This window comes from Daphnia pulicaria, chromosome 3 (genome assembly GCF_021234035.1).
Source record: "Daphnia pulicaria isolate SC F1-1A chromosome 3, SC_F0-13Bv2, whole genome shotgun sequence".
Classification (NCBI taxonomy): Eukaryota; Metazoa; Arthropoda; class Branchiopoda; order Diplostraca; family Daphniidae; genus Daphnia; species Daphnia pulicaria.
Genome location: NC_060915.1, coordinates 7,645,657 through 7,657,122, shown reverse-complemented (window position 1 = coordinate 7,657,122; position 11,466 = coordinate 7,645,657). Strand labels below are relative to the sequence as shown.

The 11,466-nt window shown below is 37.9% G+C and overlaps 1 protein-coding gene across 1 annotated transcript; it reads left to right on the top strand.

Moving 5' to 3' along the window:
• LOC124329312 (NADPH oxidase 5-like) lies at nucleotides 1–4,986 on the top strand. The gene is made up of 17 exons (XM_046788343.1): nucleotides 1–195; nucleotides 318–518; nucleotides 609–703; nucleotides 784–889; nucleotides 964–1,067; nucleotides 1,130–1,247; nucleotides 1,317–1,467; nucleotides 1,551–1,782; nucleotides 1,860–2,062; nucleotides 2,139–2,327; nucleotides 2,406–2,465; nucleotides 2,558–2,697; nucleotides 2,770–3,094; nucleotides 3,255–3,673; nucleotides 3,746–3,955; nucleotides 4,034–4,237; nucleotides 4,305–4,986. The coding sequence occupies exons 1-17, from the start codon at nucleotides 169–171 to the stop codon at nucleotides 4,500–4,502; spliced, it is 2,982 nt and encodes a 993-aa protein (XP_046644299.1). The 5' UTR covers nucleotides 1–168; the 3' UTR covers nucleotides 4,503–4,986.
• Nucleotides 4,987–11,466: the final 6,480 nt, after the last annotated feature.

Genomic DNA, 11,466 nt, shown 5'->3' with positions numbered 1-11,466 from the left:
TACTGAACGAAAAACATATATACCCTTTTAAAAAACCTAGACGGAAAAGGTAGTGTTAGCCATTGCGACGTGGTCAGTCTCCTTTGACACTTTACACAAACGATACACGCTACGGATACTCTCGAGAAGAAATATTTCCACAGTGATTCATATTTTTACAAACCAAAAATGGCGAAATTTGCCTCACTTGATAAGGTAAGCACATTGCGAATTAAAAATATAGATATCACTCCACACGATATCCTCCGATTTGCATCGGTATTTTGTTTAAAATTCATTGCGGCTAATTGATTTTTTTCCCTGATGAATAAATGGAGGAGGTGGATTCAGCCTTTGAAATACAAATAGCGGAAATCAACGCCAATGAGCCAAAAGAGACCCGCAAAGTTGCTTGGTTTGTGCAAGCTCAACAACGCCAACAAGCTCTAACGGGACTCCAGTCTCTATGCAAACAACGAAATGAAGAAAATACGGAGACGTTCAGTGCGGACAGCTTCTGTCGACTATTCTCACAAGATGTATGCCACCATCATAACATTCAGTTTAACTAAAAATTATTTTGTTGAATCCGGGTTTTTAAAATCACATTTTTCTTGATTCCATAAAAGAACGTACTGCATTTGCTGTTTCGGTTGTTTGATCACCATTCCAGAGGTAAACTCGTCCATTCTGATTTCATTGGAGATCTCAAAGAAAAACTACGGTAAAGTTATCAATATGTTTTTTTTTTTTTTTTTTAATTTTGTTTTTAACTATTGTGTACATTTATTTAATGCCAATCAGACCAAAAACTGATTTCATTGACCTGTTGGATACCCTGTGGTACATTTTTGTGAAGGAAGACGATATTGATTTCGAAATCTTTTGCCGCATTTTTAAATCCAAAGGGGTAAACGCAAAAATCATTTTCAAAAATTGTTTTACATTTTTTTAAGAACGGAACTCCATTTAAAAAATCAACAGGTGTTGGATAAGCTTTTCGCTTTGATCGATACGGACAAGGCAGGCGCAGGACAGGTGTCTGTAAACCAAGTGATGGCTTCTATCACCGAGTACACATCAGAAAGGTTGGTACATTCATATTTGATTATCGACAATAAGAAAAGATGTGCAATATTTATTTCTGCAGGAGGAACCTTCACATTTTATACCCGGGACGTGCGGAGGAGCTATTCCGTTCCATCGTCACTAACGGCAACCGGGAAATGAGCTTCGAAGACTTTAAGAAACTTATCCCTTCCAAAAACGTACGACGACACACAGACCCGTTATAGTCAGCACTCAGTTTGTAATGTCTCATAATTATTTTTCGACAGAAATTTTTCGCCGAACGCATCTTCCGCATATTTAACAAGGACGGCTCTAAAAATATTTCTATTGCTGAATTTCGAGAGGGTCTTGAGCAATTTTGCGGCCAATCCGAAGAGGACAAAGTCCGGTGTCTTTTCCAAATCTATGACGAAAATGGTACAATTTATCAATTACTTTTAGTTTAAAAATATTGTTTTTATACATCCGTATTTCTTAACACCAAATGATTAATATTACAGGTGACGGACTGATCAAGCTGTGTGAACTGAAATCCGTTCTCAAGGCCTGCATCGAGGAGAACGGAATGAAATTCAGTGAAAAGCAAGTCGAAGAACTTGCTGAAGCTCTCTATGACGACGCCCGGGATCGCAGTGACACGTCAAGGCATTCAACAAGAAATGGTCTCACCTACGACGAGCTTAAAGCTCAGATGTCCAAACATCCAGGCCTACTTGAAAATCTGTCCATCAGGTATATTTAAATGAATTGCACCAGTTAATTGTTTTTTACTTGATTATCTGATTTGACTTGATCACTTCTCAATTCAGCTTGGACCGCTTTCTTCTACCGAGCCCTGAAAAGAAAGCTCAACGTCAGCCAATCTTTAAACCAATGGTCTCATACATTAAGAATAACGTACCTTTCGTTATCTTTGTCCTTGCTTACGCTATCGTCAATCTCGGCTTATTCATCAGTCGAGCCATTCAGTACAAGGACTCTAATATGTTTTACATTTTAGCCAGATCTTGTGGTATTATTACTCATTTATTTTATTACTTGCTCATTATCGACACTATTAATAATATGTTGGCAAATTATGTTTACAGGACAAACGTTGAATTTCAACTGTGCCTTCATTTTGGTTTTGATGCTTCGCCGTGGTATCACGCTGCTGAGAAACATCGGCTGCGGTAGCTTCTTACCTGTGGACCAGCACGTCTATTTGCACAAAGTTTGCGGTGGTGTTGTCGTTGTATTGAGTGCCCTTCACACCTTGATGCACATAATTAATTTTCGTGAGTCTTGTCCAAGGATACAAAACATAATTTTTTTTTTTTTAATTAACAAGTCCAAATCTCTATGATTTTGCGTAGCTCTAAATATTGCTGGTGAGGTGGTGTCCCCAGTGACAAACAGAACTCATTCCGCTGCAGGTAATAATAGAACTATATAAGATGTATTTATAACGTGTGACTCCAAGGATTTATTTTATATGAATTGGATTTTTTTTTTAAATTCTCAACAGAATGGTTATTTACCATGAGACCCGAACTATTTGGACTTTATCCTGGCCTTGCCAATATAACTGGATGGGCGCTTGTGGTTATTCTGGCCATCATGGCCATATGCTCATTGCCATCTGTTCGCAAAAGCGGTTACTTTGAGGTAAGCACACGGTGCAGAAAATCATTCTATAGCGCTCGCTAATGTTACTACCGATTAATCATAAATGTGTAGGTTTTTTACTGGACCCACTTGCTGTACATTCCTTTTTGGATTCTTCTGATTCTCCATGGCCCCAATTTCTGGTACTGGTTCATCGGACCAGGACTCTGTTTTGCCCTTTTTAAAGCAAGTCGTCGAATCAGACTTAGTTCTAGTAACAGGGGTCGCACCGATATCAATTCTGCCATGCTTTTACCGTCTCGCGTTACTCATCTGGTAATTCGTAAGCCGGAAAATTTTTATTTTCATCCTGGAGACTACGTCTACCTAAAAGTTCCGGCAATCACTTCAACCGAATGGCATCCATTTACCATCAGCAGTGCTCCAGAACTTCCAGGTAGGATTTTATCTACTATGTATGATTCCATTTATTGCAGCAACCTACTAAATGATAACACGATTAAGGCACTTCAAAAATACCGTCTCTTGATATGTTATTATACTTCCCTAATGGAAATTTGTTATACTTCCTGTTTACTCCTCTTTATTTGCAACAGATTTTATATGGCTACATATTCGATGTGCTGGTGGGTGGACCAATAAGCTCTATGAATATTTTGAACAAGAACAGTCCAAACAACTTCTACGTACTAATAACGTTAAAAACGACAATAACAAGTATCCGAAAGCAATCAGCGCTATTGAACCGACTTCCGTCGAAAATGACATCAGATCAAAGTATAAATCTCACTGCATTGCAATGCCGTCAGGCATGCCAATGGGCCAACAACCATGTACGGAAAACGTCTCTCTGCCAATTCAAATTTATAAGAATTCTCCATCGAACCCGCGAAAAATGAAATTGACACCAAGAGCTTCTCACGCTCCCGAAACTGTGGCAAAGGATTCAGCGGAAGTTATCCAGAGTCATCAACCCCCGATGAGAGAAGAACGACACATCTTCCACTCGCTAGAAGTAGCCTTCTTCTGCTCTCACTTTTTGAACGAAAGAATTAATTTTAAAAGCGATTTGAATTACCAATTTCAGGTGGCAATCGATGGCCCTTATGGAGCTCCTTCGAGTCACATTTTTCGTGCGGAGCATGCGGTTCTTATTGCGGCTGGCATTGGTGTGACTCCCTTCGCCAGTATTCTCCAATCAATTATGCATCGCTACTACGCCATTCGACAAAGCTGTCCCAACTGCAACCATTCGTGGGCTTCGCAAATGCCCGATTCTATCATGAATCTAAAAAAAGTAATTTAATTATTCAGTAATCCTCACTATACCGCAGACAAATATTTAATATTGTCACCTTTCGCCAATTGTTTTTAGGTCGATTTTTTCTGGATTAACCGCGATCAACGTAGTTTTGAGTGGTTCGTTGACATGCTGTCGCAACTGGAAATGGAACAGACGGATGTGGGTGGCGTGCTCGATCGATTTCTTGATTTGCACATGTACATAACTAGTGCCCTGAAAAAGACAGATATGAAAGCTGTCGGACTGCAAATGGCCTTCGACTTGCTTTATGCAAAGGTACACTTTCTGTACTGTAACGATAGTTATTTTTATCAATACTTATTCCCCTCTCAATTTTAATTAGGACAAACGTGATTTGGTGACAGGACTGAAGACTCGCACCAACGCTGGCAGGCCAAACTGGGACAAAGTATTTCAGAAATTAGTCGACGAAGATAAGGGAAAGGTAACGGTGTTCTACTGCGGCCCCCCACAATTGGCAAAAGAACTGAGAAAAAAATGTAACGAGTTCGGCTTCGACTTCCGCAAAGAAATATTTTAGATGTATATTTAGCGAGCCGACTTGACTGTTGCTGTTGTTTATTGCTATTTCATAATAATGCATATCTCACAAATACCGAGTGATGCAACGAGCTGTTTGCAACATCTTTGATTGTCTCTGATTGCCAGCGAATTTTGGCTGGCATTCCCCAATTTTTTTGCTGGCATTCCCCAATTTTCTGCTGGGGACTTTTTTTTTCTTTTGATAATCACTATGAAAATCCCCCAAATTCTTGCGCTAGTACGCATAACTTTATTTATTTATTTATTTTATTTACCTTTAAGCGTTTAATTTTTAAAAACTCTAAAAATTTCGTTTAAATTTTTTTAACATCCGCATTTATGTTAATTTGCAATTACGTCATCGGTTTCGAACTGAATCATGTGGCAGAAAAATGTTACCTGCCACGGGTTTACTACCTCTGCCTCTGCGAATGTTATAATCTGGGTAGAATAGAATATACGTACACGTCACGAACACAAAACTTATTTGTTTCATTTTGCTGCTACAAATTTAACCGGTTCTCATAATAGCGTTATTTATTATATCCTTGCTGAGAACGGTACGTAGTTTCTATCGTTGACTCGATCTTACTCGATCTTTTTTTTGATCTTACCGGATTTTACATTAAACCCAACGGTTGATGTGGGCCAGTATAGCTAAACACGACAAGAAAGATAAGATACATTGAAAATCACACAATTGTCACGTACGCAAGATTCACGGGGTTCCAGAGGGATTTTCTAGTTGACGCAATATCGTGTTACACCAACCTTACCAATCACGAACTGTATTTTACTATAGGCCCACGTAAAAGAGTAAGTGCTTGAAGTGTTACAAGACGCAAGTAGAAAGGACCCGTTTTTTATATAATTGTATATTACGCGTATATATCTCGCATGACAGCACATGAGCCCACGACAACCTTGCAGACAATATCATATGTTCTCTACCATATACTTATAATTATCTCTTATCGGTGCCTTTATAAGCGGGTGGTAGGTCTCTGTCGCTCAATATTCAACTTTGTTGACATCACTTATTGTTAGGTACCAGCGCGGTTGATTTAAAATAGAATCACGGATGTTACGGAGTGTATTATTGCGTTCTAGATTTTCAACGTTTGAGTGGACGACTTTCCATCAATTTCAATGCTGGTGGTATCAATTGGAAATACCCACATTCGTTTTTCCGTAAAACTGATCTACCAATTTAAAAACAATTGTCAAATTAGTAAGTTTACATTCGGGACATTCCCCCCCCCCCTCTTTGTTACATTAATAATTTTTAATAGGCTTTACGTCAGAGAACGTAAGTGCTGTAGGCTTAATATGTATTTTGACACATTTAGATGGTTTCGTTCGAGGATTGATAGGGAAAAGGAATAGTATCAGTATTCAGAGCCAGGTGCATATCACTTCTACTCACTTGTAACTGCTAACACCGGTGAGGATGAATACATTGCATAGTGACAGCTGACAACTGACATTTTGAGATAAGCGGAGATAAGTCTGACTTGAAGTGACTGTAGCGATAATACGAACAGGAACTGCAATTATAACACCTTCATGAACAGCAACAATCATCAGAATATCTCATACTTTCTTTCGCGAATGACCACTACAAAAGTATAGAGATCATCAGAACGGTAGTAGACTTTTTACAGCGTCATTTAAATTGAAGAAACTCCGTCCGAGTCTGAAAACGTTTCCGGCGAATATTGCAAACTTAATTTCACAAATTCAGTAAGGAGTGATTAGCCGAGTAAATAGAACGTTGGACCGAATCAACAAAGGTCTGTTGTTCAAACCACGAGTTAGTGTTTTATTTTTGCCTGAAATTGAAGGTTAAATTCTTCACCGATTTTAGGAGCCCTTCACCTAATTTTTTTTCGGTGGAAATAACACCTATGCGGCAGAGTTCCTCTTTGGTGCAAATTTCTTCGAAAATTGGTTCATTTTTTCAACCGTGCTGTCGAATCGATAGCCATTCAAACGCAATTGGAATGGGAGGGTATGGGTGAGTCGGTTAAGGCGTCAATTGGGAACAAGAATGATATGGGTTCAAGTCACTGTTGGGAGTCCAACAGGAATTGAAAGAATAGATTGACTTTGATGGTATGTCTGGCCAATATGATTACTAGTGGTAACATCAGATAAAAAAAATAAAAATGAGGATAAAACTTTGACCACTGCAAGATTGGGCTTCAACATCCCAAGTTCTGTCGTAGCTTCCATGTGTCAAAACGAAGACGAAGATGCTTTGGTACTCAGATAGATCTTTTTTTACCAAATCATTTACTTCTGTTGTTAGCTTTTCCGTTGATGGCACTTCTTTTGAATAAAAAACAAAACCAAAACCTTCAAAAAAACCCGAGGCGTTAATTTAAATAAGATACTATCTTTTTAAAAATTTAGGAGACAGGCCCATTCGGCCATTCCTCCTGTCATGTGAGGCTGTGACTTAAAAAATCGAGTAGGCTATTATTAAGTGGAATGTGAACCCCTTCTTAAAATTTAAAAATAAAAAAATGTTCAATAAATTAGATTTCTTTTCGGAAGCATTTTTGACAATATTTTCAACTCCTTTCAATGCATCACGATTTGGATTTATGCTATTAATATTCGCCGGTGCCCGGTTGTAATTGTCTCTTTTCCGGCTAGCGGAAACTTAAGACCACAGAATAGGCCTAATGGACTAAAAATCCACTGAACAAATAAGACGTTAGACAAAAAGATAGCTTTATATTCAAATTATTTAATAGGCTTGGATGTACACTCGCTCATTCCACCACCTACAACCTCACTCACGTGTAATTCAAATCATCCAACTGTTGAATGTTGACATTAAGATTTAAACCACAAACGGATTCATGAATTTTTATTGATTTTTCTTCCCCATATCACATGTCACACAGTACAAAAATCATACAAAAAGCTAACATACTTCTACATTACTACAAACGGTGAAACGGCGCAGTTTTCCAAATTTGGAAGCAGCATTCATCACATAAACTTTTTCATTCGCAAACGTTAAACGGATCTAACTTCACTCTTATTTGCAATATCTTGAAAGTGAATTTACTTAAAACTTTGAAAATGTCAAATATTCAACACTTTTGCTAAAAACTGCATGCACAAAAACGTCTGCTACAACCACAACAAACAAGAAAATGCCCGAAATTCTTGATTTGACTGATTTTCGGTAGCCGTCTGGCGGCAAACGGTACGCACTGCACTTTACATGGAGTCTTATGGGAATCTCTGATTCGATTGTTTGCTCACTTGACTTGCCCCAGCTGGCCCATCCGTCTAATTTCAAAAGTCATAAATTTTTTAAATAAATTCAATTACATCCTTGGTTTCCTTCTATTCAGTCCTTCATTTTTTTTAGTTTTGCCTGGCCAATGTTAGTCGTTAGTAGTTAGTCGTTATTAGTAGTAGCATGTGACGTGTCAAGACGGATTAAGACGGTCCCATATTGTGATATGAACCAGATTGTGTTTGTGTAAAGCAACGGTCCCAAGGACACTCCAGAATAAAAGAATAAACTGGAATATCCAAGAACGAGAGAAGATGGAAGACGTGTGTGTGGTGAGAGAGAAAAACACATGGATGGAGAGAGTAAAGGAATGGAGAGAGTACACGGATGGAAGGAGATTGATGGACTACACGAGCATATAAAAACAAAAAAATTATACATGACCTTGCTCTGCTTGTAGATTTGTAGTATTTCGGAACTCTGGTGTAGCAGTGGGTTGTGACTGCTTCCTGGACCGGTAGCTGGAACGGGCTGCTGTTACACAGTCACAACCAACAGATGTGCAGTTGAATATGTCCTTTAATAGTTCCTAAACGAAACACAACTGCAGGACCATCTGCACAAACGATAAAATATGATAGGTTGTTGATTATGTTTTCCCGTGAATAAATAATTTGTAATTTAGCTTACTTCTCCAACACTAAATTTCTCAAAGCCGTATGTTGGGAGCTTATCCTATGCCTCTTGATATTTTGCCAATTTGAAATTTCTTTTCAGTAACGTTGAATTATTTTGCACAACGTGATTGATGGTTAACACCGCCGAGCCTACGTTTATAGTTACAAGACGACACAAAAGAAAAAAATGAAAAATTTAGTGACATGTATCGAGTGTAAAGTGATATCAATAAAATTACCTTGAAATTGTTCCCACTGTGCAGGTTTTTGGGTAAAACTAACTATTGATATAACAGAAATGTACAGCGAAACATCGTTGGTCATGACTGCAATAGTTTATTTATAATTTCGTTTCTTTGTGTTTGTCGTGCACGCCACCATCTTAGAAGAAAAAAACACACAAACAACAAAGCCCAGCACAGAAGCGTTGCCATATGTACACAAAGTGGTTTTGGTTAATTATTTTGATTAAATAAGCGATTTAAATATTAAATACCCATCGATTTTAGTTTTTTGGGCTTCATTTGAATTTTAAATTTAGAAACTACACTCTATCGTAAATATTTAATTTCATTATTTTAGAAGTAATCATTTAATTGAAATGTTTGTTGATGTTGCAACGCTGCACGTTAAGCCCAAGTTCCTGTTGCCCTATTTCTTTTCCCGGTCATCTTGGCAGTAAACTTCCATAAATTCTCACCAACCAACCAACCATCTTGTCAGTAAACTTCCTGAAGCTCAGTTATTATTATCTGGGAAAAATGAATAACGAAGAACTAGAGTCATGGAGGGTTATCTTAAGCAAAGGCGCAATTCCGGTAATGTTATCTATTTTTTTTTCTAAATTTTATGTGTTATTGTAAATGTATTTATTTTTCAAACTAGACCATCATTAGGAATTGTCTAAAAACAACACCAGTTTTTTTGCAAGTTTTGGTAAAATAAATTTGAATAAATTTACTGTATTTATAGAGTTTTTAAATTCATGCTTCTTACCAATAGGGTTGCAAAGCTGTAGAGGGTGTGACAAATGTTCGGTATGGACTTGTCATTTCTGATGGAGAATATTCATATGCATATGGAATGTTGCCAAACCACCTCAATCATCTCGTCGAGGAAGGACAACTGGAAGTGTTTACCATCATTAAATTAAAACAGTTTGTTATTGTATGCCCATCAGCAGTTGCTTCTGGAGTTGAAGGGAAGAAAGGATTCGAAATCCTTCTTTGGGATATCGTGCCACTTCAGCCTGGTATTGAGGTATGGTCGCTTTGTTTAATTTCAAGATTGTAATCGAAACTTTATTTTCATCAATGCTTGTTCAGGTGGGAGCAATCCTCGGCAACCCTCACACTGTTTTTGATGAAGGAGTCTGGACGGCAGCTGTCCCCACAGCCAGTGGCTGTGGGGACTGTGGCTGTCAGCTACCAACAACTTTGTTCCCTTTGATCAGCTATACCTAACCTGGAAGTTGACAGTATCATTGGTAAGTTGTCTAGATGCACAATCATTTAAATTTTTCCTATTTGAATGGTAAATAACATGTGACTAATTGACGCTTCATTCAGATGTTATTGGTTTGGTGTTGCATTGCCATGAAATGGTTTTGGTGGATGGTTTTAAAGTAATGAGGTCTCTAACAGCTGACTTTGTGGACAGTACCAACACAAAGGTAAGACTATAGATTCTTTGTTTAATTATTGAGGTACCTTAATTAATCATTTGTGTTTTCAAACGTTAGGTCGATTTGTCGTTATTGGAAAAAGTGGCAGAGAATTGCATTGTAGCATTACGCGGTGCCAAAATCTCGAACAAATTTGGACGTCGTTATCTGGAAATACTTGCGTCTACCATCGTCCAGGTAAAATGTAATTGTCAAACTTTCCATTTCTCGGTTATTCTACAGCGTACAATTTTTTAATAGGTCGATCCTGACATGTCTGAAGCTCGTGAACTAAGAGAGTTGTACGACAATCGCGGAAATGTCGTGTGACGCCCATTACGTTTGCTGTAATCTCGATTGTAGTGGTGGATTTTGACAATGACATTGTTTTCATACTTTTTTTTTGTTTCGCCATCATGTGCCATGTCAACTAAGAAAGGAACTAGAAATAAATCTGTTTTTTTTGTCAAATCAAAAAGATTTTTCTAACTGGTGTAGTATTTAAGAGCGTCGGTGTAGTCACTTGGAGCAGCATAGCAGTAATGGGTGCCTAAGTGTAGTTGGTTGGTTCGGTAAGATGATACGTATAGTCAGATGGGGCAGCGGCAATGGGGCAAGGCGGAGGCGTCTGATTGTGTGGGGCAACGCAAGGGAATACAAATGGAATTCAAAGTCATTGACACGTCAACAATCTGGAAACATGGATCTGTATTCATTGCTTGGATTTTTTCTATATTTCAAAAATGATGTTGGGGAAAGTACGAAATGGAACATGCATCTGCCTCCAAGATCACTCAATCTTTGACGCACTTTTTGAAATCCTTCTGTTGTTATCCTAAGGGGAAGTAAACAAGAGTTGAAAGTAATCTTGGTCCAAATGGACGATTAATGGGTTTACATACCTTTTGTTGAATTCCGTAGTGGCTTTCTTAAATTCCTTTGCCACGTTAGCTGCAGGCACCCAATCCCTCTCATCTTTCCCTACCCACTTGAAAAGGTAGTGCACCTTTCCATGAAAAGTTCTGTGGAGGAAAAATGGAAAATATTAATACCAAATACAGTACATGACATATAGTTTTCAAAATATTAAAAGTACAAGTTTTGACAATCAGCTAAAGGTAAATATATATATGTATATACTTGCCAATGGCACAATACCCATACAAAACATGTAATTTATTTTTTATTTACTCACCCTTTAACACAAATTTTTTCCAAGTCTTTATCTGTACGCAACATTTTTTTGATTGCAAATGTATCACTGTAAGAATGTCCTCGAAGGTGAAGAATGATGTTCTTTGAATGGTTGTTGACTAACTGTCAGGAACCGCTAGACGTTGTCAAATTTCTCTTTTTAAAATTC